The sequence below is a fragment of the Rhinolophus sinicus genome, linkage group LG05, assembly GCF_036562045.2.
Source record: "Rhinolophus sinicus isolate RSC01 linkage group LG05, ASM3656204v1, whole genome shotgun sequence".
Classification (NCBI taxonomy): domain Eukaryota; kingdom Metazoa; phylum Chordata; class Mammalia; order Chiroptera; family Rhinolophidae; genus Rhinolophus; species Rhinolophus sinicus.
In genome coordinates, this window is record NC_133755.1 from 21,780,473 (window position 1) to 21,806,114 (window position 25,642).

Sequence of the window (25,642 nt, forward strand, 5' to 3'; positions counted from 1 at the left end):
AGGCCCAGCAGTTTGATATTTTTGCTTGTTGCTGTTATGTTTTGGTTTTGTGGAACTCAAGCTGACTTGAAAATTCATATGGAAATGCAGAGGGCTAAGAATAGCTATGGCAGTGCTGGAGAAGAACAGCGCAGTACTTACTCTGCCAGGTACTATGGAACGACGCGTGTGTTTGTTACGACACTGCTCAGCACACTGGGGTCCTTGGATGCAGCATCCGCAGCACCTGGGAGCTTGTGAGACATGCAATTCCTCTGGCTCCACCTCCACCCTAACTGAATAATCTCTGGGGTTGGGGCCAAGGAGTCTGTGTTTTAACAATCTCTCTAGGTTCTTCTTATGTACTTTTAAGTTTGAGAAACACTGGATTAAGATATTTTGACATAAGGAAATACAAGCCAAGCAGTGGAACAGATAGTCTAGAAACATCCATATGTACACGGTTCATCTGATTTATGACAGAGTTGGCACTGTAGTGCAATGGGGATTGGGTAGGCCTTTCCGTAAACGGTGTTAGATGATTTGTATCCATATAGAAGAAAACTATCTTAACCCCTATCTCATACTATACGAGGTGTGATCAGAACATACTGGGAATGTTTAAATTAAAAAATTTATTACAGTAAAAGACACATTACCATTAATCCCCCTCAAAATACCTCACCTCTCTTCGAACACATTTATCCCATCATTCTTGCCACTTTCTGAGGCAGTTCTGGAAGTCCTCTTTCGTGAGTGTCTTTACTTCACCCTCCATCACGACAATGCTCCGTGTCACACGTCACTATGGTGTGACATTTTCTATCAAATAAAAACATTACGGTGTGTCCTCATCCACCTTATTCACTGGATCTGACACCGGGCGACTCCTGGCTCTTCCTCAAAGTCAAAATGATTAAGGACATCGAGGCAGCCATGACAGAGCAACTAAAGACATCCATGAAAGAGGACTTCCAGGACTGCTTCAGGGAGTGGCAAGAACGATGGGATGAATGAGTTCAAAGCGAGGGGGAGTATTTTGAGGGGATTAATGGCAATGTGTCTTTTACTGTAATACATTCTTTAAATTTAAATATTTACTGTAGTGTCTGATCATACCTCATATATGCAAAAATCAATTCCAGATAGATTATGCAAAAGTGAAAAGCAGAACTATCAGGCTTTTAGAGGTAAATGTAGGAGAACATCTTTGAGACTTTAGGACAAACAGGGAAATAAAACTCTAACTATAAAACAAAAAAATAAAGAGAAACTGGAATTTATTAATATGCAGCACTTTTTATCAAAAGATACCATTGATATTGTTAAATAACTTTGAACTCTGCCTTGCTAGCACATCGTGTGTGTTATATAAGTGTTTGTCAAATAAGAATAAATAATACATTACCCTCTTCCAACAAAAAGACAGAGGACATGTGTCCAGAAAATATAAAGAATACTTACAAATTATCAAGAAAAATTCTGACAACCCAAAAGAAAAAACAGGCAAAGGACTTCTAAAGGGACTTAATAAAGAGGCATTAAAAGGGGCATTAACATATTCAAAGGTACTCAACTGTATTAGTCATTAGAGAAAAACAGATTTAAACCACAAAGGAATACTGCTACATACCCACCTGATTGGCTGACACACACAAAAAATAGACATTATTCAGTGATGCAAGGATGTGAAACAACAAGAACTTGCTGATGTTTCTAATAAGAGTGTGAAGTAGAACAACCCTTTTAGAAGATTGGCAGTATGTATGAAAGCTAAATGTATTCATACTCCGAGGCCTAACAGTTTCACTCCGAAGTATATACCCAACAGAAATACTTCATCTAAAGAACATGTCTTAGAATGTGCCTAACAGTACATTCTGATAGCACATCTAGAATGTTCATAGCACATTTGTAATAGCCCCAAATTGGAAACTACCTAAATGCCCATTAGCAGTATAATGGTTAAATACATTGTATATTTATGCAATGGAATATTATGGAGCAATAAAACGAACATTCTACAACTATGTGAAGGACTCTTTCAAGCATAATGTTTAGCAAAAGAAGCCAGATACAAGAGTATTCTCTGATTACATTTGTGTAAAGTAGAAAACATGCACGCTGATTTATGTTGTTAGAAGACAGGATAGGAGTTACTCTTTGCCGAGGGGCAGAGAAGTGTCCAAGACAGAGAACAAGGGGACAGTGGGATGCTGGTAATGTTTTTTGATCTGGATGCTAGTTACATAGATCTGTTCAGTTTATGAAAATTCATTGTGTGTATGTGTGTAAAATGCTTTAACAGAAGGAAATACTGGATCTAGTAGCCATTTCTTTGCCACATCAAAGTGAAAAATGTGTGGAAAGAGTCACATAAGACATGCACATTCATTGTCCAATGACTTGCAATGGTCATTCTTTCATTCTGAAAGAACAGTATCTTTAAAAAAAGGAATGTTCATAAAGCACCTTTTCTCAGCACATTTTAACCAAACAAGAATTTCTTATGTAAAAGTCAAAAATTTCTTTTAGACTGTTAAATTAATTCAGCTTTCTTGTGTGAATGTGTTAAGTTCATTTAAGTGTTGGAATACATCTTCCCTGTAGTCGAAGTGAAGATAAACTATGAACTTCAAACTTATCCTCTCTGTCAGTGCTTTGCTTGGGAAGAACCTCAGTTTATTTCTTTGAGCCTATCAATACTAGAAAGCATCAAGATTCAGGATGACCTACTATTTCCATATGGAAAAAGTGACAATTTCGTGCCAAAAGCACAAAAGCATCAATCAGTTTATTTTCACAACAGACTTTTGCCATGTGTCCAGGTGATTTTGAATGTTTTTGTTTATCTTCACAAAGAAAAAGAAATGTAACGATTATGGTTGTAAGGAGTTCTTTTCTACAACAGAGATAAAACAGTATGCTGTAATAATGGGCAGCCAGTTTTTTCAAGTTAATGCTGTCTGAACATTTCACCGAGTATCAGAACGGAGCTGCCAGATGATACTCTGAAGTCTACAAGGACATGGTTTAATCATAGTGGGACATCATTTGGGTTTCTGTAACTTGGGAAGATTTCTAATAAGTTGAATATTTGTGCAATAGAAAAGCTTCTTGCTGTGCACAGCTTCTGTTTGCCAGTGCAATAGCTAGCTGGCATTTTAGACCTGAAGGTAACTAGCATCAATACCTGTTCATGTGTGAGTCGCTAAGCCGTGCACTGGCAGGTGGAGTGAGCACTGCCATGTATCTTAGGTGGAGTGGTGACAGCTTAATTTGTGTTTTGGGTAATTTGCCTTCTGAGGGAGTTGTCATATCTGTGTCTTCAGAAAGGCGGCAACTTGCTCCCCTGCAGGGAGGAGGGCGAATAATATCCTGGTTAAGAACCACTGTTATGGAGGCTTTTGCAATTGAGTATTTACCGTATTTCCCTCGGAGCAAGAAGTTAACTCTCCAGTTATCAGCCTTTTAGTAATTTCTGTTATTTATGACCAGTCTAGAGTAAAACATTTAGAAATGTACAGAGTATTTTTGAGAAATGAGTGAATTATTAGAAGCAAATTATAAATTATAAGAATTAGCAACATGCAATATTGTAAATCTTCATAAAAATGTATTCTTTGTGGGAAATAGAAGATGAGATGATGAAAAATCGTGCTCACTCTAATTTAATTACATAGAAATATATCAGAACCTTTTCATACACTAAGATAATCCAGCCTTTGGGAAACAAATTGTGAAAATTGGGAGACGTTGAACATATGTACAGGATATTTCATCCAAAATACCATTAGTGGCTTTAAAATACAATGACATTAGTTTGGGCACAGTTATATTTTATCTTCTGTTTTCTGTTTTCAGTCTTTTAGCAGCACTGAGCTTGACTGTAAGGTTGTTCTGTCTTTTTAAGGACTTTGTTAGTAATGATTTTATAATATATATGCTACTTTTTTGTTATGGTAAAATATGCATAACATAAAATTTACCATTTAACAATTTTTAAGTGTTCGGTGGTATGAAGGACACTTACAGTGTTGTGCAATCATCACCACCATCCATCTCCAGGACTATTTTTATCACCCCGGCCTGAAACTCTGTCCCCATTAAATGGTAATTCTCATGCCCCCTCCCCCAGCCCAGGGCAACCACCATTCTACTGTCTGTCTCTATGAGTTTCACTATTCTAGGTACCCCATATCAGTGGAATCATACAATATTTGTCCTTTTGTGTCTGTCTTATTTCACTGAGCAGAGCGTCTTTAGGATTCATCCATGTGTCCCAGAACCTCCTTCCGTTATAAGGCCGAGTAATATTCCAAACTGGATGCAGTGATAGAAAACCACTGGGGAGAGATGGCGTCACTTAGGTAGGTGGTTGAGAAAGGGTCTCTGAGGAGATGGCATTTAAGCTGAGATCTGAATGGTGAGACAGTCAGCGGAAGGCAGTGGGGTGGACATTCGCAGGTCCAAAATTGGAATTAAGAGCCATAACCCTCGTTGAGGACATGGTAGAGACTATGGATTAACTCCCCCGGTCCATCTGGACAGATGACAGCTTGAGTTCTCACCATCCGGGCTGGCCGGCTGCTGAGGCAGGTAGTTAGGTTGGTATTCTCCCCATTGGGTTTGCTTGCTGAACTGTTAGACTGGACATTTTTTAAAAATATCATTTCTTCATAAGTCAGTAGAGCTGTAGAGCATATACCTCCTGTTCAGTTTTCTTTTTCTTTTCCTAATAGCCCCTATTATGATTGATTCCTGTGAGCAGCAGTGTTTTATAAAATATATTAAATATAGCCTATCTGCAGTAAACTCCTTTCCGAAATACTTTCCCAAGTCTATATCTCCCAGCCAAATGGATATAAGATAAATGCATTCTTCAGTGATATCATTATCCAGTCAGTTCTTTCTTTAAAACTTTTCAGATATCTACTTGCCAGACTGCATTTTACTTTTATTGTTTAGTGAGAATGTTTTGCTTGCCTTTCACATCAACGTCTCAGGCCAACTCTTGTTCTCGTGCCAGCATAGAACACAGTCTGACTTTGTTGTTTTTCCGAGGGAGATGTCTCCTCTCTTTGGTGTGCACACCTCCAGAAAGCTGGGTTTTAAGTCGGACAAGCCTGAGGCCTGAGTTGATCTGTGAACTGCAATGTTATTCTTAAAGCGATCAGTGTGATGGGAGGTGTGGGGGAGGAAAACTGGGAGGAAAAGTCGTCCTCCCCTCTCTTAGGGTCCTTGGCTGGCTCTGAAAATTAAACTCACCAAGAATGATTAACAGGAGAAAGGCACGCAAATTTATTTAATATCAGTTTTGCACGACATGGGAGCCTTCATAAGGAAAAGACCTGAAGAAACAGTTAATCCTGAGTATTTTTATGCTAGGTTTGATGAAGAGTGGGCAGTCGTGGAGGAATATGAGCGGTCAGAGTGTCTGAGGGACGTGGATTAGGCTGGGGGTACTTAGTCAGGCTTGTTTGTTGGGATTCTTCTCAGCGTCCATTTGTCTTCAGAGATAAGGATGCCCCTTTCTTCTGGTTATAGAGAGGGCGCCTCTCACAGGCGGGTTTTATGACCTGTTTCAGGGAGGAGGCTGAGGGCGGGGCAGGGGTCAGAGTAATTTTCTGCATCTGCTTTCTCAAACTCCTTCAGCTTAAAACATTCCATATGCTAAGGTACCGTATTTTGGGAGTCGTGTGTCCTGAACCCCATCAGAGGTTAGTGCCACCCCCCATGCCCACTCTGGAAGGTGATTTTCTATTAAGGGTGAGAGAAAGCAGTACAGGAGAGGGGGCCACGCGTGCTTTGTGTGGGCACGCTGGGAGGCTTTGCGAAGCCTCACCTGTTCACACTGCCTTCATCCTCACAGCTCTGTGAGAGATGGGAATGGCTGTTTACGGAGGAGGAAAGAGACCCCGGGAGGTCAGTTAGGTCCCAGGGTCACACCTGGGATTCTAACCGAGCTCTGCCTGACTTGGAGACTTCCCCCGTTGTCCCACAGAGCTCTGTCCTCAGTGTTGTCATGAGGTTACAGATGCTCAGTGGTTTCTAGTACATTCTCTGAACTGATGGCAGTCACTTCTCTGGCATTAGGTTATTCAAGATACCCTCTCTAGGAAAGCATTTTAACTAAAATTGAAGATTCCTTACCCTAACCAAGGCCAGAAAGCATTTGCGTGCATTTTAAAATAGTAATTCTAATACAAATAGAAAAAAAGATTTTATGCCTTTAACTTTTAAGTGAACAAATACTTCATTTTGGGAGCATTTTGTGTACTTAAAGTTTAAATTGCATTTGTGTCTGTTAATTAAGTTTTTTTTTAAGTGAAAGGGCACCAGATTTCTAATTGTTTTCATTTGTGAATTTGGATAGTTTTAAAAAATTTATTTCAAATGTGAGAAAAATGGCATTTATTTTTCTGTGGTTTATTTTGTCACATATGTTGTAATCTGTGAGATAAAAAGATTTATTAGTCTATGGTGTGATATATTGATATAATCTGCTTACTGTTTTGATTAACTGGAAAGATTCTGATTCATTCTTTAAGTGACTTATTCAGTAGAATCAATCAACTAGGTTAAGTAATGACCACAGTTTTCATAAGAATATTTGAAAGCACATGTTTTAATATTTTTCACTGAGATTTTCCAATCTGCCTTCAGCTGTATCCTGATATTTTTGGAAGAATTAGTTTTGTTCTATTTATAGTGGGATCACCCAGCTTATCTCTTCTTTATGTGGTTTTTATTTCATTTTATTTTCTCTTCCATCAGTGTTTGCTTTCACAAGCAAAGTACTGGGCCATTCAGACATCAACCTTGATCCTCCGGACAAAACTCGAGAGAGGAAGCACACGCCGAGTGGAACGGGCGATGAGGCAGACACAGGTAGGAATTCATGTGGCAATTTTTGTTTTTCTTTTAACTGTTTATTGCTACCAATAAGCGTGCATGTGTGTTATGAATCTAGAAGGATGAGAAGGTTTGCATTTTACTTAAACACTTTGTTATAATTTAGAGTATAGGTTTTAAAATTGGATTGCTTGGCTTCAAAGCCCAGCTCTACTTAGTAGCTCCGTGACCATGGTGTTAAACCTCTCTAAAGGAAGACTGTTCCTTTCATCATAACACTTCTGATACCAAATGTGTGGGTCTTCCGCACCAAGGAATTTTCCGTCCACACAACTAAACAACAACAACAAAAACAATTCGATTTAAAAATAGGCAGAGACCTGAACAAATACTTTTCTCAAGAAGACACACAAACAGCCAACAGATACTATATGGAAAGATGCTCAACTTCGCTAGCAATTAGGGAAATGCAAATCAAAACCATAATGAGATACCAACTCACACCTGTTAGAATGGTTATCATTAAGACAAGAAATAGTAAGGGTTGGAGAGGTTGTGAAGAAAAAGGAACCCTCAAACACTGCTGGGGGGAATGTAAATTGGTACAGCCGCTATGGAAAACAGTATGGAGTTTCCTCAAAAAGTTAAAACTAGAATTACTGTATTACTCAGCAGTCCCTCTTCTGCATATCTGTTACCGGAGAGTGGGCCCTTCTCGGTGCAGTTCTTGGCATCTCAAGCAAGGAATTGAACGAGACACAGAAATAGTGGTGAAAGAGTAGTTTATTAGAAGAGATAGTACACTCCAAAGAACTAGGAGCAGACCCTAGCAGTAGAGAATGGCTTAAGGGCCCATTATTAGAAGCAAAAGTACACTCCAAAGAGTTTGGAGCCAGCCGTGTAAAAGGATGGGCTCAAAAGGCTCAAAGGCTAAAGGGGCTCGAGGTGGCATTATCAGAAGAGAAAGTACACTCCAAAGTGTTTGCAGTGGGCCCCGAGCAGAGGCGAGGCTCAAGAGGCACTGACTGGTGAGGACTTGGAGTTTTCATCCCTTTTTTCTCTAGAATGGGCTGTTCTTTTCCGGGCATGGGACCACTTGATTGACACCTGTGATTGACAAGGGGCTATTACCTCATCTTTTTAAACTACGCTTGTTCCTTCCCAGAATTCAGTCTCTTATAATGATATTAATGAACTTCCAGGCATATGCGTGATGTTATAATGATGGTATAATATGGTGAAATGAAGGTCATTGTGGCCTTTACTGTGCAGGTATGAGTGACCAGTTTAATCTAGTTGGGTATTTTGTGCCCATTTGTTTCTTCATAGGGGTAGATAATTACAGTGAAAAAGGGAACTTTTGGGCGGAGAGCGAAGGTCTTTTGGGCGGTTGCATTCTGTGGGTTGTGCAGTAATGCAGGGACCCCATGCCTATCTCTAACTGCCTGCCTTGTTTTCCCCTTGAGAGATGTGACCCCCATAAAATCTCTATGGGAAGTTGAGGGACAGAAAGTCTTTTCTTCTGTATCTGCTTCCTGCTGGGCAGGGGTGTAGAGCTGTCCCTACTTATTGGGGGATTCACAGAACTCTCGCCCTATCTGATCTCAGATGAGAGGAAGGGGTCTTAAGATCTGCCTGGGAGACTGAGATCTGCTTGGAAGGTCATATTGGCTTCTTGGTTGGGACTGGCAATCTTGCTGGGGTATCATCTGTATCCCAAAGGCCCCTAAAAGAAAAATAGATTTTGGTTAAACAGAGTTAAAAGTGTTGGCCCAAGAAGCAGGACCCAAAGCCATCTACACAAGGTGGCTGTGTGATGGAAATTCTGTTTAGCTGTACGGAGCCTGTGGTCTTTTCCTCTAGTTAATCCAGTTATTCAGGTGGCGGTGTTCACCCAGGAGCTGGGCCTGGAATGGTCTCAAGCAGGGAGCAGGGGACTTCCTATGACTCAGGGTAGGAATAATCTTCTGTGTAAGATTAAAAAGCTGATTTGAAAGGTGATTAAGATCAGGAACTAGGGAGCTAAGAAACTCGTTTGGCCCATATCATTTCTACCTGAAAAATTTGAAAACATTTATTTGTAAAGATATGTGTATCCCTATGTTCATTGCAGCATTATACAGGGTAGCCAAGACATGGAAACAACCAAAGTGTCCTGCCATGGGTGATTGGATAAAGAAGATACATATATACAATGGAATATTACTCATCCATAAGAAAAGATGAAATACTGCCATTTGCCACAGCATAGATGGCCCTTGAGATTATCATGCTAAGTGAAATAAGTGAGACGGAAAAGGACAAGAACCCTAATGATTTCACTCATTATGTGGGATATAAAACTGAAAGCAACAAACGAACAAAACAAACAAGCAAACCCAGAGACATGGACAACAGAAGGGTGGAGACACAGACAACAGAAGGGTGGTTACCAGAGGAGAAGAGGGGTGGTGGTAGGATATAGCAGTGTCACTGCAGGCCAGCTGCTCTCTGTAGCTGAGGATGACCATGAGGCCCTGTCAACCTGAGGCGACCTGCTGACCCCACTCCTGCAGCTGGATCCAGCATAAAGAAGGGGAAGAGGTAGTTTCATGATCAACCTCTCAAGTTATTCATGATGACTTGCCCTATTATGCTGAATTTTATTTATTAAAAATTCACTTCACAATAAAACAAAATGTTGAAATGACCAAAGTGTTAACATGACCAACTATGCATATTTTATTAAAATAAGTGTGTAATTTCTTGTTCAAGGAAACTATAAATAATACTTTTTTTTCAGTTTGGGAAATAGTTTAAATGTCTTTTTAAAGTTTTGTTCTTTTGAATACAAAGAGCACAAGAATACATTCATTTATTAATGAAGGACATTTTGACCTAAAAATGATTTGCTTTGTATCACCTATTCCATTAACTGTGACATATAAAATAACCAAGTTGACACATTCATTTTTCTTCTGTAGCGGCAATTAAACTAAGAAAGTGTAGAAGTAAATTTGTTTACAAATGTATAGTATACCTTTCTAATTCAAAACCTGCGTCATTCTCTGAATTGTGCAGATCATGGTTTTTGATACCAAATAACAAGGAGGTGCTTTGTCTGGGGAAAATGGATTTAAAGAAAGAACCAAATCACTGTGCTCTAGCATTTTGCCCCTGTCGTGGCCTTAGTATATCTGGAGTCTCTTTATGTTGCCATCCAAATGCTGCATTACGAAGGGAGTTGTACACCTCTCTACCTATAGAACACAATGAGGGACTTGTTATTTCTGCCTCTACAGGGAGGTACCTCAAGGAAAGTCTTTTCACTCCCCAACCCAGAAATTTTGGAAATTAGCTAGATCAGGTGACAAGATGAATGTAAAATTTGTCTAATTTTTGATCCCTTGTTCAGCCATTTACCTCATAATCTGAACTTTTGCCAATTCCTCTGATTCAGTTTGATATTATTGTGTGTGTTGAAGTTACTGCATCCCTGAAGAATAAGAGGCAAATGATTTAGAATACATGTATATATAAAACAATGTTTTAACATTTTTTCCATTTTCGTTTCTGTAAAATTCTTTTCCCTTCCTCAGCTATATTAAGTGGTGAAATGATAAACTGTTAAAGCAGAAAGAAAAATAAGCTAGAAGGAGCTCTTGGGGAAAAGCTTAATCCTGTCCTATTACAAGTTCAGGAAATGCAAGTGCGATGAGGTCAGGTGGCTTGCCCCAATTTCCCTGGCTAGATAATGACAGAGTCTGGACTATAACTTACACAATGACAGGCGGTTACAGGGAAGGATCCAGTGACAGGTCCAAAAGATGGCCGATTTGGAAGGGATTTCTAAATGAGACACGCCAAACTGAAAAAGAAAATAGTGCATCATTCCTAAAGGTAAATAAATCAATGTTATAAGACCCACAGAGGAAGAAGGAATTCAAATTGAGGACAGTCCATTAATAACACCCTATTTTATGGAAATTATTCTAGGCTGTAGTTCTTTAATTCTTGCATGTTTAGAGCTACGATGATGGTGGTGAAGATGAAGAAATTAATGTTTATGGAAACATGGCTTATTTTAATGGTTATTCAGAAGCAGCTTGAATTAAAATGAGATTATATTTTCTAATATTTATTTCTACCCTGCTATTTACCAGTGGAGAATAAAGTATTCTCTGCTGTCGTTCAGCTTCCTCCTTCTCAGATCCAGATCCATATAATAACATTTTATCATAAGATCACATCTTTTTCTTCTTTCCTTTAGTATGGTGAAAGCAGTGTATTATACATATAACTCAAATATGAAGCAAATTAATTGAAACCACAAACACTCAAAGAAATCATCTTATTTATGTCCAAACCAAAAAAAATTGTGCAAACCAAATATCATCATTGTCTTCTGTCATATTAACTGCTTTAACCTAGTTTTTTATAAACTCAGCTCAGGGTTAATGTGAGATTATTTTGTTTACTATTAGAATAATCTTGCTAATCTTTTAATTACAGTTGACAATATTATGTTAGTTTCAGGTGTATGGCGTCGTAATTAGACATTTATATAACTTACAAAGTGATACCCCTGATAAGTCTAGTACCTGCTTGGCACCATACATCGGTATTACATTATTATTGACTATATTCCCAATGCTGTGTTTTACATCCCATGACTGTTTTGTAACTGTCAATTTGTACTTCTTAATCCCTTTACCTTTTTCACCCAGCCCTCTAACCCCCTCCCACCTGGCAACCATCAGTTTGTTCTCAGTGTCTGTGAGTCTGTTTTTGTTTTGTTTGTTCATTTATTTCATTTTTTTTTTAGATCTCACACATAAGTGAAATCTAATGGTATTTGTCTTTCTATGTCTGACTTATTTCACTTAGCATAATACCTTCTAGGTCCATCTATATCGTCACAAGTGGTAAGATTTCATTTTTTTTTTTATGGCTGAATAATATTCCATTGTATATATGTACCACATCTTCTTTACCTGATTGTTTCTTGAGGAAAACTTAGGTTGCTTCCACGTCTTTGCTATTGTAAATTACACTTCAGTGAATATAGAGGTGCATATATCTTTTCAAGTTAGTGTTTTTGGATTTCTTTGGATAAATACCCATCAACAAAATGAACAGGCAACCTACTGAGTGGGAGAAGATATTCACCAATGTTACTTTCAATAAAGCGTTAATATCCAAAATATATAAGGAACTCATACGATTTAACACCAAAAAAACATGGGTAGAAGACCTGAATAGACATTTCTACAAAGAGAAAATCTAATGCTTTGTCTCTAAACTTTTGCTATTTGAAAAAGGCTATCACAGAAATCAAAGTTCAGGGGAGTCTCCATTTTTTTCTTTCTTTATTCATTCTAGGTCATAGTCATCTACCCCTATTTCTTTTATCTCAGGTGTTATTTCTGCTTTCCGTATTGTCTTTCTGTATTACCTTTTCATGCACCTTTTTCGTATGAAGGACATGGGTGGTAAAATTTGAGTCTTTGTGAAAATATTCTTCCATCATAATGTTTGATTTGGTTTTTTGAGTATAGAATTCTTGTTTCAAAATCATCTTTCCTTAGGACTTTAAATGAGGTTATTTCTTTAATATCTTCTGGCATCCTGGTTTGTTGGTAAGTATGGCAGCCCCTGATTTTCTTCCATTTTAAGCTGTATTTCTTTTTATCCTCTTTTTGAAATTTTTAGAATTTTCTTTCCATTCTTAGAATTCTGGATATATCTAAATGTGAGCATGGGTTCTGGAGTCATGCTACCTGGTTTCGGATTCTAGCTCTACCGTATAACAGCTGCCTGTACCTCTCAGAGAAGTTACCTAACCTCTCTATCTCAGTTTTCTCATGTGTAAAATGGGATAAACATAATTATTATGAGGGTTATATGACTTAATATTTAGAGCTTAATATTTCTCTCAGGTAGGAAGTGCTCAATAAATGTTAGTTGTCATAACTCTCGTTATGGAGTACTTGCTGGGTTCTTTAAATGTGAACAATCATGTCTCTAGTTCAGGGGTATTTTCTGCTGTTATTTCTTTAATTATACTTCTCCTTCATTTCTTTTAAGTTTCTTTTCTCTAATTCAGTCTGCAACTGGAATTTTAGTAGACTTATGTGAAACTTCCTGGATCTATCCTGTATGACTCTTAACTTTTTTCTGACACTTTCTATCTCTTAGTCTTTTTGCTTGATGTTATAGGAGATTTCTTGAACCTTTTCTTCTATAGCACTCATTTTGATTATTAACCCAATTCCTAATATTTATTCAGTCCCCCCATGGAATATTTTATTTTGATAATTATTTTTAATTTCTAGGAAGTCTGTATATTTCTGATCATTCTTTTCCTGATGGACTTTTCTTGTTTCATATATGCAATATCTTATTTAATTTCTTTGCACACTCTGAATTAGAATCTTACCAGAGTGACAACCCAACAGATGAGGTATGTATAGAACAGGGAACTAAACAATTTGTGAGGTATTCTTATGTCATTGAGCTCAGGGAGACTGCAAAAAATTGAAAAGGCTTAGAGTGTTTAGCAGAGGCATGAAAAATGTCAAAATGTTTAAAGGATGGGATAGCAGGGTCAGATCCAACTGTGCAGATAATGGGTACAGAGATTGATTATATGCAAAAGTTACATTAACTTTACATGAACTGTATTAACATAGGGCCTCCTTTTATGCCCTTAAACCAAAGCCAGACCTCAGGTCAAGGCACCACATCAGACTTGCCCTCTGCATGTGCACACTTGGCAGGAGTACAGTACTTTGGGGCAGAGAGTTATGAGGATCATCTCAACTTCAGAGTAATTGTGTAAGACTGTGGTCATCTCAAAGGGATGGGGACATGACTGCAAGAAAAGCTAATGGCACAACGGTAGGACTCAGGATTTAGCTGTACTAAACTGGAGGCAGCACGGCATGTTCTCAGATGCAGGTAAGGGCTGCCCAGTGCCCCACAGTTTCCCCGGAAGATGTCCAGCTGTAGAGGATGCCACCCCGTGCTGTGCCAGTGCCAGAAGCTCCCCTTCGCACTCTCAGAGGGGTGAGGGACAGTTTATGTCTGCCTGCCACCCCCGAACCCCCAGCCAAATATTGATCATGAGGTGAAGTTAACCTCAGCAGACCTAGGCGGCTCACCTGTATTATCTTCTTTCTAAGTTTTATGAGTGAAGACTTTCTGAAGTTCAGTTTTACCCTAAAGCTAATACATGAGTTATGCTACTTTAGGTTCTTCATCATTTCTCATGGAGACTGTTGTAAAGTACCTAACTTTGCTCCTCACCACTGACTGGTTGGTCCCTTTGTTGAAAAGTCAACTGACCCTATGTGTGTGATAGCTGTATTTTAGCATTTATTAAATTATATTATACTTTATTTGCAAACCTTTCTGTCTTCACAGCTAGAATGTGAGCTTCCTGAGGGGTCAGGTTCTATATTTTACTTATTTTTGTGTTCTCAGACTAGGCACTCAATGAACGTGTGCTGAATGGTGAATTTGAAAAAAAAAAAAATCAATTTTGCAATATTTTTTAAACTGCAATGACTTTTGCACCAGCCTAATGGCTAATTTAAAGATTATATTTTCTTCTGGCACTTTAGGAATCTGAGAGCTGTAGATACAGGCCCTTTTGATATCATTCCAGTCCAAATCTTCAGCCCCAGTGCCAAAGCCAACAGGAACAGAACAGTCACCGTGGCCACAGGGAGGTTAATTATTCAGAGTTCCCCGGGGTAGTCGTTCACAGTTGGATTGGTTGTATTTTTTCAAGGGTGGGGGAAGAGATAAAGAAATGTCAGGTTTTAGTTCCCTTACAGGGTTTCCTAAAAAATAATGAATGGCGTGCATAAATCACGACCCTTGGAGGTCATTAGGAGTGATAAGAGACTGGAGTTCAAGAATTAACTACTTAACTGCAACTATTTTCACTCTGTATTTCTCAACATACCAGGAAACAAAGCTTTTCCTCCACGTTACAAACTGATTTGTTCTACATTAAAGACTTCTCTCCCATGTTTTAGTGCCTCAGAATATGCATGTGCTCTATTATGTTTTCACATGTCTTCTTCATAGAAGGAAATTCACATGCATTAGACTTGGCAGGCTTGGTATTGACCTTGATGTGTGATTGCATGTGTGAATGGAGAATATACTGCTGCTACTATGAAGCTACTGGAGAAGGACCAGGAAGTGGAGTAGAGTCCACGAGGCAGTAACTTAATTCAAGCTGCCCTTGGCTATATTTGGCTCACTTAACGAATGGGTATGGCTTCAAAATTCGAGAAACTGCATTTGATTTTTAAACTTGCTTTAAATATTATTGTCCTAAATATAAGATGCTTATAATGGACAATTGAAGTTCAGAGCTTTTCAAGACTCTATACTTCTAGGGCCGGCCCCGTGGCTCAGGCGGTTAGAGCTCCATGCTCCTAACTCCGAAGGCTGCCGGTTCGATTCCCACATGGGCCAGTGGGCTCTCAACCACAAGGTTGCCGGTTCAGTTCCTTGAGTCCCGCAACTAAGATTGAACATGGCACCTTGAGCTGAGCTGCCGCTGAGCTCCTGGATGGCTCAGTTGGTTGGAGTGCGTCCTCTCAACCACAAGGTTGCCAGTTTGACTCCCGCAAGGGATGGTGGGCTACGCCCCCTGCAACTAGCAACGGCAACTGGACCTGGAGCTGAGCTGTGCCCTCCACAACTAAGACTGAAAGAACAACAACTTGAAGCTGAACGGCACCCTCCACAACTAAGATTGAAAGGACAACAACTTGACTTGGAAAAAAGTCCTGGAAGTACACACTGTTTCCCAATAAAGTCCTGTTTCCCTTCCCCCAAAAAATAAAAAATAAATAAAAATAAATAAAAAAGACTTTATACTTCTACTTCAGTAAAATTTAAGAACACTTCTCAGTAAAGAATCTTTTAGTTGTAAGGAACAGAAGCCCAACTCAAACTGGCTCTAAGAAAGGACATTTATTGGCTATCATAACTAGGAAGTCTAGGGGTATTCCAGTCTGAGAGATAGCAGGATTCAGGGGCTCAAAGAGATTGTCTTTCTCTTTCTTTTCTTACCCTCATTCTCATGTCTCTGCTTTTCTCTGTCTGCTTCAGTATCGGAATGTCTGTTGTCAGAAAAACACCAGATTCTGTTGTCCACAGACCTCTCAAGCCAAGAGAAAGAGAGATCGTGTACTATGGTCAAGGTTAAGCCTCTTGTGCTTCACTTCCCTTGTCTGCAGAATGGAGACAGCAGGAGTATCCACCTCATACAGACGATGAAGGCTTCAATGAATTAATGTGTGTGAAACACTTGGAATAGTTCCGGGCACATCGTAAACCTTCAATAAATGTTGCCTGTTGTTATTATCCTCACATTACAGGAGGGGAAGTTTAGGTACAAAAAAACGAAAACGGCCCAATCCTTCATAACTCACTAAAGCAGTCATCACTACATAGAAAACCTGAAAACATTGGAATAATTATAATGCTTCATAGTATGCTGAGTCATGCCATTGAGCTGTTCAGATATCCAAGATATGAAAACGTGCCTTCCATTCTAGCTCTGTACTTCACCTGCATTGATAACCTTGTGCAGCATTTGAGAGTATTGAAAAGTATACTAGGATTTGCTCATGTGACTGTAGCTGTGCTTTTATTTGTCAGAATAATTATAGTTACTACTGTTTATTTAGAACTATGTATAGGTACTACCGTTAACTGAATACTTGTATGCCAGGTGCTAAATAATCCTAGTAAGTAGTCATTATCTACATTTTTACTGATGAAGAAACTGGACAGAAAACTCAGGTGACTTACCCAAGGCCTTATAGCTGGGCTAGAATTCAGACCAATTTTACCTTGGATTTTGAAGTCCATGCTTTTATTCACCATGCTGTCCTGTTCCAAGGAAGCTATGAAAACTTGCTTTAAAAATGCAGAAGATATCAGTGTAAGACTTGGCTTCATCTGGAGAAAAGGGGTTGAATGAGCACAGGCAGGAAGAAGTGAATAGAGGCTTTTGTGAGAAAGGCTTGGGTTGCAGAACTCAGTGTCTCAAGGCTTTCGATTTCGGTGAATGGGGGGTGGGGGGCAATGGAATGCACATAGTATCAGGATACGGTACTGTGTGGGAAAAGAACATGGAGATGGTTGAGTGAAATTGGCTTCCTTTAAGGAGCCAAGAAAGGGGGCTGCCCGGAGGGATGTTGATCGGCTGGATCCAGGATGTGAGTTTCATGATAATAGATTCGTAAAAAATAGGCAATGATTAATTCATAGATAAATGGGGTAAAAGAGTGGGACAGGTGATATATTATACAACACAAACTTTATTATTGATAGTCAAAAAACCTAGAAAGTTATAGTTCAGAAAAGTAAAAAAACAAAACCAAAAATGTAATAGCCAACGAGTTTACTAATGGGATGAAGTAAAGCACTCAACGCACACTTCCAAAGGCACTAAACGATAACTTCAGTTAGATTCCAGTCAGGGACACACTTAAATTCTTTGGACAGAGTCAGATTATGTTGAACAAATTGACACATCACTTTTCCCTGGGAGAGCATCCTGGGCAACCCTGTAACAGCCGGATGCAGCATTTCCCAAACATATGAACCACGTCCAAGGTGCTTATTAAAATACAGCTCTTCAGCCTTCACAGACTGGGGATCCCAGTGGTGGTGGTGGTGATTGTGGCCGCTCTGGGGAAAGATGGGACTGGGCAGAGGTAAGCTGTTCATCTTCAGTAGCTCCAGGTGTTTTTTGGTTTTCTGCCCAAGTACATACAGAACAGAGGCCGAAGGGCATTTACAGGGTCAGAAGCCAGTGCTGTGGTTTAACGGGACTGAGCGCCACAAAGCGCCTCAGAGGGGAGTGTTCCCGGGGGCTGCAGAACCTGGGCCCAGTGAGATTGAGCGCTGAAGGACACAGGGGCTTTGCGTCTGACTGAGACCTACTCAGGAAAGTAGGGTGCAATTAGTATTAGACTTAACTGTTTTAACTTTTGTTTGAAAGGATAACACAGTGCTAGGGACTTAAAACATTCAGTTAGGTTTTAATAATATTTGTTATTCTTCGCACTCGGACGATACTTGCAGATTGTAAACAGGCTGACTTGTGTTCTCATTTCCTAATCTTTTAAGACAAGATAATGAAACAGGAACTACTAAGCATGTCCTTATATGTACACTAAGCAAGGTCCCAGAGAAGTTTTGGGAGAAAGGTGGAGGTGGGTGGGTGTGGGGAAGGCATGAGAGGTGGTTCGTCTGCTAGTATTCTAAGGCAGCAGTTCTCAGTGGTTTGTGGAGCCCTGGTGGGGGACGGTCCTCAGATATTTCCATGTCCACAGGTCAGAACTCACTTCGTAACAATACTGAGCTATTATTTCCTTTCTTCGTGTGGTGATTGAATCAGAAGAAGCAGGGGGTTACACTGCTGGTCCTTCACCCGAATCAAGGGGCACCAAACTGTGCTAGTGGTCCCCAGTGCTTCACCATCACACATTCATAGTGTTAAAAAACAGAATTCAGCTGAGTACATCTAAAGAGCAAATTGGCTTTATTCAACAGTTCATGAGTTGAGCGGCAGCATTACATCTAACCAGCAGAGAGGAGCTCCGAGGAGCTGTACAAAATGGAAGGCTTTATAGGGAGAGGGGGTGTGTGTGGGCTGGGGGAAGACGTTTCTCATAAACAATGAATGATTTCAGACAAGGTCACCTTTCCTTGGCCAAGGGTGAGGGGTCTCTCAGGCAGATTACACGGAAGCAATTCGGCTTTTGAGGACTGTCCCTTTATGTTCATCTCATTGCTCTGGAATCATAAAAAAGATGCCTAGGTTCTCCCAGCCCCTGTGAGTAGACTCAGGCCCCCCTGTAGCCCACACACTAGTCTTTCTGTGTCTGGAAGCAGTAATTGAAGATCTTCTTGACCAGGCCACATCTGACTCCCGTGTTACAGGATTTAGGTACAGAAAAAAGCCAGTGAAATAGAATTCTCGGTATTTTTCCCACAAGAAGCTGCTTTTTTTATTTTCACAGTATCTGATAGTTGTCCACGTAGTTATGAGGTCAGGTTTTAATGAAGCTGTCGACTTGGTCTTTGGAACCAGAGAGGCTCACAGCTTTATGACTTTGGGCAAGTCATTTTTATTTCTCCACAATAAAATTTTCTATACATGAGGTAAAACTGGGTTAACAATAGGTTTCATTGTGTTGTTGATATTTAGTAGGTGTGTTAAGTTAATTCTCATTCCCTTTGTTCCTACTGGGAATTGTCTTGGGCTTGGGGTTAGAGGTGGCAGTTAGCTCGACAGCTTACTCTGTTTGTAAATGCAGTCTGAGTGACTGCAGACTTCTGTCAAAGAAAGTTGCTCAGCCCAATTGTTGGAGATATTTGATTAAGTTCATGTTTTTATAATAAATCCCACCGTCCTTCCCCCCTCCCACACACACACACACACACACACACACACACACACACACACAGATTGTACAACGAAGCAAGGTGATTTGGCGTATGATCAATCATACCTTTTCAATTATCAGCTAATTTGTGCTTGGCTCTTCAGAAAGCTGATAAACACTTTGATATCATACCAGCAAGAATGAATAGCCCTCAGTGAAAGGGCAGGTTCTTAGGGACTTGCTGTGTTCTTTTGAAGATATGTGTGCCATACTTTTAGATATGAGCACATAAATAGTCTAAATTGTACCAGACCTTGTTCAGAATTGTCCTTCTCTATTAAATCATCTCCATGTGCTAATTTTAAAACATAGTCTTGATCTTTAGGTTTTTTGGGGAAGTTCTTTCTCCACTGAAAACAGAACACTGAAAAGAGAGGACACATCCTTTCTTTCTGGGGGTGTGTCCTTTAATTCCCCGTTCCACGGAGATAGCCCCTGACGGTGGTGCTGCAGCTCCAGGGAGGTGTGATAGCTGTTACTGCACGGGGCTAGGGAATCCGTGTGCACAGGGACATTTGCTCAAAGGACACTCCATCTATAAGTGCCTGGAGGTGGGGTTTGGAGAGAAAACAGCATTAAAGGGGGGGTGTCTTAAAACTAGGAAACAGTCTCATCTCGCAGTAGTCTGTATGTCATGAAGTCATCTTGGTGCGTCCCAGTAGTTATGCCTGACTTCTTTTTTTTGGAAAGAAAAGCAGGTTTATTCAAAATGCTGGCACTCTGGGAGGATGACGTACTGTAGTCCAGAGGCCGTCTGCCGCCTATGGCGGACTTTTTTTTTTTTTTTTTTAATTTATTGGGGTGACAATTGTTAGTAAAATTACATAGATTTCAGGTGTACAAGCAGACTTTTTTTGACTTGAGTCTTCCTCCACCTCTGGACTGAGCCTTAGACTATTCTTCGCTATCTACCTGTCATCTTTCCCATTTAACCACATCTCTTCTGTCACCCTCCTAGAGTACACTCTGTCTTGCTTTCAATTCTCAATAATTGGTTTAGGGTCTGTCTCTCTCTCTCTCTCTCTCTCTCGCTCTCGCTCTCGCTCTCGCTCTCGCTCTCGCTCTCGCTCTCGCTCTCGCTCTCCCTCTCTTTCCCCCACTCCTCATCCATTTTTGACATTGCCATCTTTCCTTAAAGACCACCTCCAGTTTTAACTATGCCCAAGTGCCCATGACTTTCAGGTGTGAAATTCATGAAATTTAAAAACTGGGCAGAGAAAATGGCAAGTGAAAGGGTAAGATACTGGTTTGGAGGCCATTTACCTAAATTTCTGGGAATGTGTAAACTTGCAAAGTGCCAATTTCTCCCTGAGCGCTTTGTTTATGTCCATGTTCATGAATGTAAATACACACAGTATTAATTGAGACTTCACTTCCATTCAGTCCCATTCCCCTAGTTACCATCCTACCGTTGTCTTCCAGACTATTTGGGTACTTGGTTTGCCTCCAATGAACATACATGATACTTGTGTTCAGCTGATGGTGCCTAAAACTAACCAACAAACCTCCTCAAATGCTTGAAATAAAACAAAATACTCTTTTGATAAAGCCATATACTCATAAAATGTTGGCAGTGCAAAGATCACTTCGAGTATCATTCCATAGATGAGTGGCATTTGGTTAAATGACTTGCTTGTTGGAGATAAACTTAGAACAGAATCCAGGTCACTTCACTTGCCAGCACTGTTTTTCCTGTAAGGGACTCCAGTTTATTTGAAATTATTCACCATGCCAGTTTGTTTGAATATAATGGAATTATTTCAGAATGAGTTGCTAGAAGTAATCCTGCTCTGAAAAATCTAGAGATGTACTGTAACTATGTCCCTGTATTTATAGTGACTTAGCAAATAACAAAGAGTACTTTGAATCCAGTAGGGGAAGTAGTAACACAGTATATCATCTTCCCTTTCTTTGGTATATTAATTGAATGTTTTTAGTTATATTGGTAGGTAAATCTTATTTAGGTGGTTGCCTTGCTTAAAATGCAAAGAAGTATATTCTGTTTAGGAGTGAAAAGACGTTAGAATTCTGTTTTTAATTTTTATTTTTATCATACATACGCCCTAATCAAGTTCTTGTGAAGCATGACTGTACTTGTACAGGGTTTATTCATGGGCTCTGGCTCAAATAGGTGTTGGTTCTCTGCTCTGTCTCTCTCTCATGTGGTCTTTGCCATTCTGGAGAGTATCTGAGAGTATCAGAGACACTTTACTCTGAGATAATCTAAAAGTATCTGAGAGTATCTGAAATACATAATAAACCTGTTTGTTTATTAATCAGGAAGTATTTACTGACCACTTAATATGTTTTAGCTAGATGCGGTAACTACAGCAAAGAACATGAGTTTTTGTTTGAAAAAAAAAAGTTTTACATGTAATGAGGACTTCATAAAAGTAAATGTTGTGATGTTGCTTTTGGATTTTTTATTATTATCAAATAAGCATCAATTATTTTTTTCCTCCCAGAGAAAGAAAAAACAATTGATGAAAAGAAAAATTTGCCTCCCCCCTTTTGATGAAGTAATTCAGTGAAACTTTTATTTATGTATTGTAACCATATGTATTCAGCCAGAAGTTTTTCTTCTCTTTTTTCTTTTTTACAACTAAACAGCTTTGGGCAGAAGCATGCAACCTTTTTGCTATTAAGTTTCTCTGAAGTAAGGCCAGAAAGCTTTAAAAATATTTTGACTAAGATGGTTTAGGAGTGTGGTTATGTCTCAATTTGTTCTGACTTGATTGAATAATATCTTGGATTGTCAAAGAAGTGATGTAATGAGTGTCCTCTCATTCTACAGGATATTCTTAGGCAAACAAATACATTTCCCACTTAATATAATAGAGAGATCCCCCAATTTAGGACCAGTTTCCCTGCTCAGAAACTCGTCTTGTCTTGAGTTTTTGCTGATTCTTGTCTTTTCCCTTCTTAGTAAGTTTGGACTTGCTACCTCATACTTTTCTTTTTTTTTGAGATTTTCAATTTTAAAAATTAATTTTGTAAAAACTTGAAGCAATTTCAAAGTTATAGAAAAGTTGCAAGTACAGTAGGCCTGTCATTTGTAGTGAAGAATTAGAGAATAAGTTGCCAACATGGTTCAGCGTCCTCACACAGAAGGACATTCTCCTGTAGAACCACAGCACCTGCCCTTAGCATCAGAAAATTAACATATTGTTACCATCTAATTAACATCGAAAATTAACATATTGTTACCATCTAATCCTCATAAGATAGGCCTGTGAAAACAAGTCAACCGGCAAAAAAGGAAAATTTTACTACTGTATTATGCAAAAACGGTCACAGTTCAGAGACGGTCCAAATGTGTGTCAGAGGAAATATGCATACTTACTGCAAACTGAATGACGCGTTAAGAGGCAGGCAAAGATGATGACAACGGGCTGCTGCCTGTTATTTGCTTAGGAACTCCAGAGCCTGTCTGCCTTCACCTTGATGCTGAATAGTGTGTTCTTCTGGTGGCTGATTGCTTGACCACGGGGCAGTGCCAGCCTTTGACTTTGCTGTTGGCCCTGGTACCTTTTCCCAGAGTCAGCCATCTTGGTCTTATGGGTCCGCTTCCTGATGTAGCTTCCGGGAGCGCACCAGAGTAGGCATTTCAGTACAGCAGAGGGGTTGTTCTGTGCATGCAGCAGCCGCTGTCCACTGTACCTGAGGATGGTCTTGCGTGAGTGAATGTCCAGCCTCATAGCTCTGTTGCTGAAGAGTAAGAGAGCTCAGTCTCTGGGCAGATCAAACAGATCTGCCTTTCGCTTTCACCTTATTCCTGAGAAAATAATCCTACATGACGTTCTTCATGTAATTTTTCTGTGATTTATATTAGAAAGTGCCATCGTCAAAGTGATCTTAAGGCTGTGAAGTAGATACACTAAAGAAGTTTTTCTTAGAAAAAGTGAAAAGGCTGATATAATAAGGACAGTTCTTTGAAGGAACTATTACAGGAAATTTTAGTTTTAAGAACTCTTTTTCTTAAGAGTACATAAGATTTTAATCTACATGTTTACATAAATGTTGATTAACTTTAAGGTTTTTTTTTAACATTTAAAAAATTCAAGAAATAATTTACACATCCCATTATCTTATCACAGTGCCTTTTTTTTATTGTTTATATGTCCAGTTGTGTAACTTTTACAGTAAAAATCTTGTTTATATTAAAAAGTTATCACGCATATAGATTCTGATTATATGTCCTCTTAAGGCTCTTGCAGACCAATTTGAAGATAAGACGACACCTGTGTTGGAACGTTTCAAGATATTCTACTGCTGTCAAGTACCACCTCACTGGGCCATTCAGGTATTATTGTTGTTGTTTGTCATTGGGTACAGGAAATACTTTGCATTTGAAAGGTAAATGCATTAGAAAAGGATGATTTTCAATTTATGTTTGTTTTCAAATCTTTAAGTGAAAAGAAGTAGCTGGGGATTGTCAACTATTGCGATATTAGACTTTTAAAAGAATTTAAAACTAGATAAACAGAATCCTTGACATTAAATAATAGGAGAACAGACGATTTCATTTTCAAAATAAGCTTTTATTATATATTTGAAAGCCCTTTAAGGACTTATTGCCAAAGAATGAACTTTGTTTTTTTGTTTTTTTTTAAGATTTTATTGGGGAAGGGGAACAGGACTTTATTGGGGAACAGTGTGAACTTCCAGGACTTTTTTCCAAGTCAAGTTGTTGTCCTTTCAATCTTAGTTGTGGAGGGTGCCATTCAGCTTCAAGTTGTTGTCCTTTCAGTCTTAGTTGTGGAGAGCGCAGCTCAGCTCCAGGTCCAGTTGCCATTTTCTAGTTGCAGGGGGCGCAGCCCACCATCCCTTGCGGGACTCAGGGAATTGAACTGGCAACTTTGTGGTTGAGAGCCCGCACTCCAACCAACTGAGCCATCCGGGAGCTCAGTGGCAGCTCAGCTCAAGGTGCTGTGTTCAATCTGTTGCAGGGGGCGGAGCCCACCATCCGTTACGGGACTTGAGCAGTTGAACCGGCAACCTTGTGGTTGACAGCCCACTGGCCCATGTGGGAATCGAACCGGCAGCCTTCAGAGTTAGGAGCATAGAGCTCTAATGGCCTGAGCCACCGGGCCGGCCCAAGAATGAATTTTTTAACCAACTGACTTATAAACAGTAAAATAAACCATTTGTTTGATACTCTATACTGGGAGATACCCTTAACTTCTCTCCTCTTTCTGGGGATATGAGATTACCTAGTGTAGCTCTTAAGGCCACATGTTGGAGTGGAGACTCTGGCTTCCTGTCCCATGGTTTGTCATGTTATAGGTGTGGTTCTTCTATTTTGTATAGTACTAAAGACAATTTAGACACCTGGTTTAATTTTACAGAGAAGAAAGTTAAGGCCCAGTGCAATTAAGTATACTTTTCCAATGTTGCTCACACTCCTGTTCATAAACTAGGTCTCTAGTTTTCCAACTTTTAGTCTAGTTTACCTCCTTTCCAAATCTCTTCATTGGGTTGTAATTACAGCCCCCAATAACAATCAAATTTATTGCATCCTTAGCATGAGGCACGCGTTTTGTTTTGTATTTCACACACATTATCTTATTTTATTGCAACAACTTTGTGAAATGTCCCCATTTTACAGGTGTAGAAGCTATGGTGCAGAGAAATTAGGTGGAACAAAATAGTGCCATCCAGAAACTTCTAGATCATTTAGTAACAATTGTCATTTTAACCAGCTTCCTGTCCTCTCCCTCATGGATTATGCACATAGGTAGGATTTAGAATTATAAATGCCTACGGATCATTCCATGATCCAGAATCCCCATTGTAAGGTTTCTTAGAGGCGTTTATATTCTTAAGCACAGGAGGAACTCGGGGGTTTGTTACACATTGAAATTCACATTATCTGTTGAATGAGTCTCAATAAAATGTAGGCACCTAAAAAGCTTTGTTATATGATCTCAAAGGAGTAGCTTCTTCATCAAGAAAGTTGAACAACTGGAACTTTTTTCCACATTATTGACCCTCATCTGTGAAATTTCTGAAGTGCTTTGTACTGTGTGGTTTGTGGTAGGTAAATGTCTCAGACTCTGAGCTATTATTAGGACAAAACATGTCTGTTCAGGGTGTAGCTTTTAATCTGTTTCTGAACAGAAGCATTAGAAAAATTAAATACTATTCAAATAGAATTTAGGCTAAATGTTTATTTTATCTGCTTAGGAAGTGGTGGATTTTAGGATGTTTAGGCAGTTAGATAAACATTCTCTTTCATTAAGAAATTAAATCATTTTTTCTTTTCGTTATGGAGAGTATCCCTATCTTTATTATTTTTAACGATCAAGAAATAATGTCTTAGTTTATTATTAAAAGATAAT

At 39.3% G+C, this 25,642-nt stretch overlaps 1 protein-coding gene across 2 annotated transcripts in view; it reads left to right on the plus strand.

Annotated features, from left to right (window-relative positions):
• TTC27 (tetratricopeptide repeat domain 27) overlaps positions 1-25,642 on the plus strand; it is a 142,867-nt gene that overhangs the window by 51,161 nt on the left and 66,064 nt on the right. For both annotated transcript variants that reach the window (XM_019741708.2, XM_074331880.1), the window contains 2 exons: positions 6,757-6,870; positions 23,509-23,604. In XM_019741708.2, the coding sequence (XP_019597267.2) occupies positions 6,757-6,870; positions 23,509-23,604 (210 nt within the window). The remainder of the gene's footprint in view (positions 1-6,756; positions 6,871-23,508; positions 23,605-25,642) is intronic.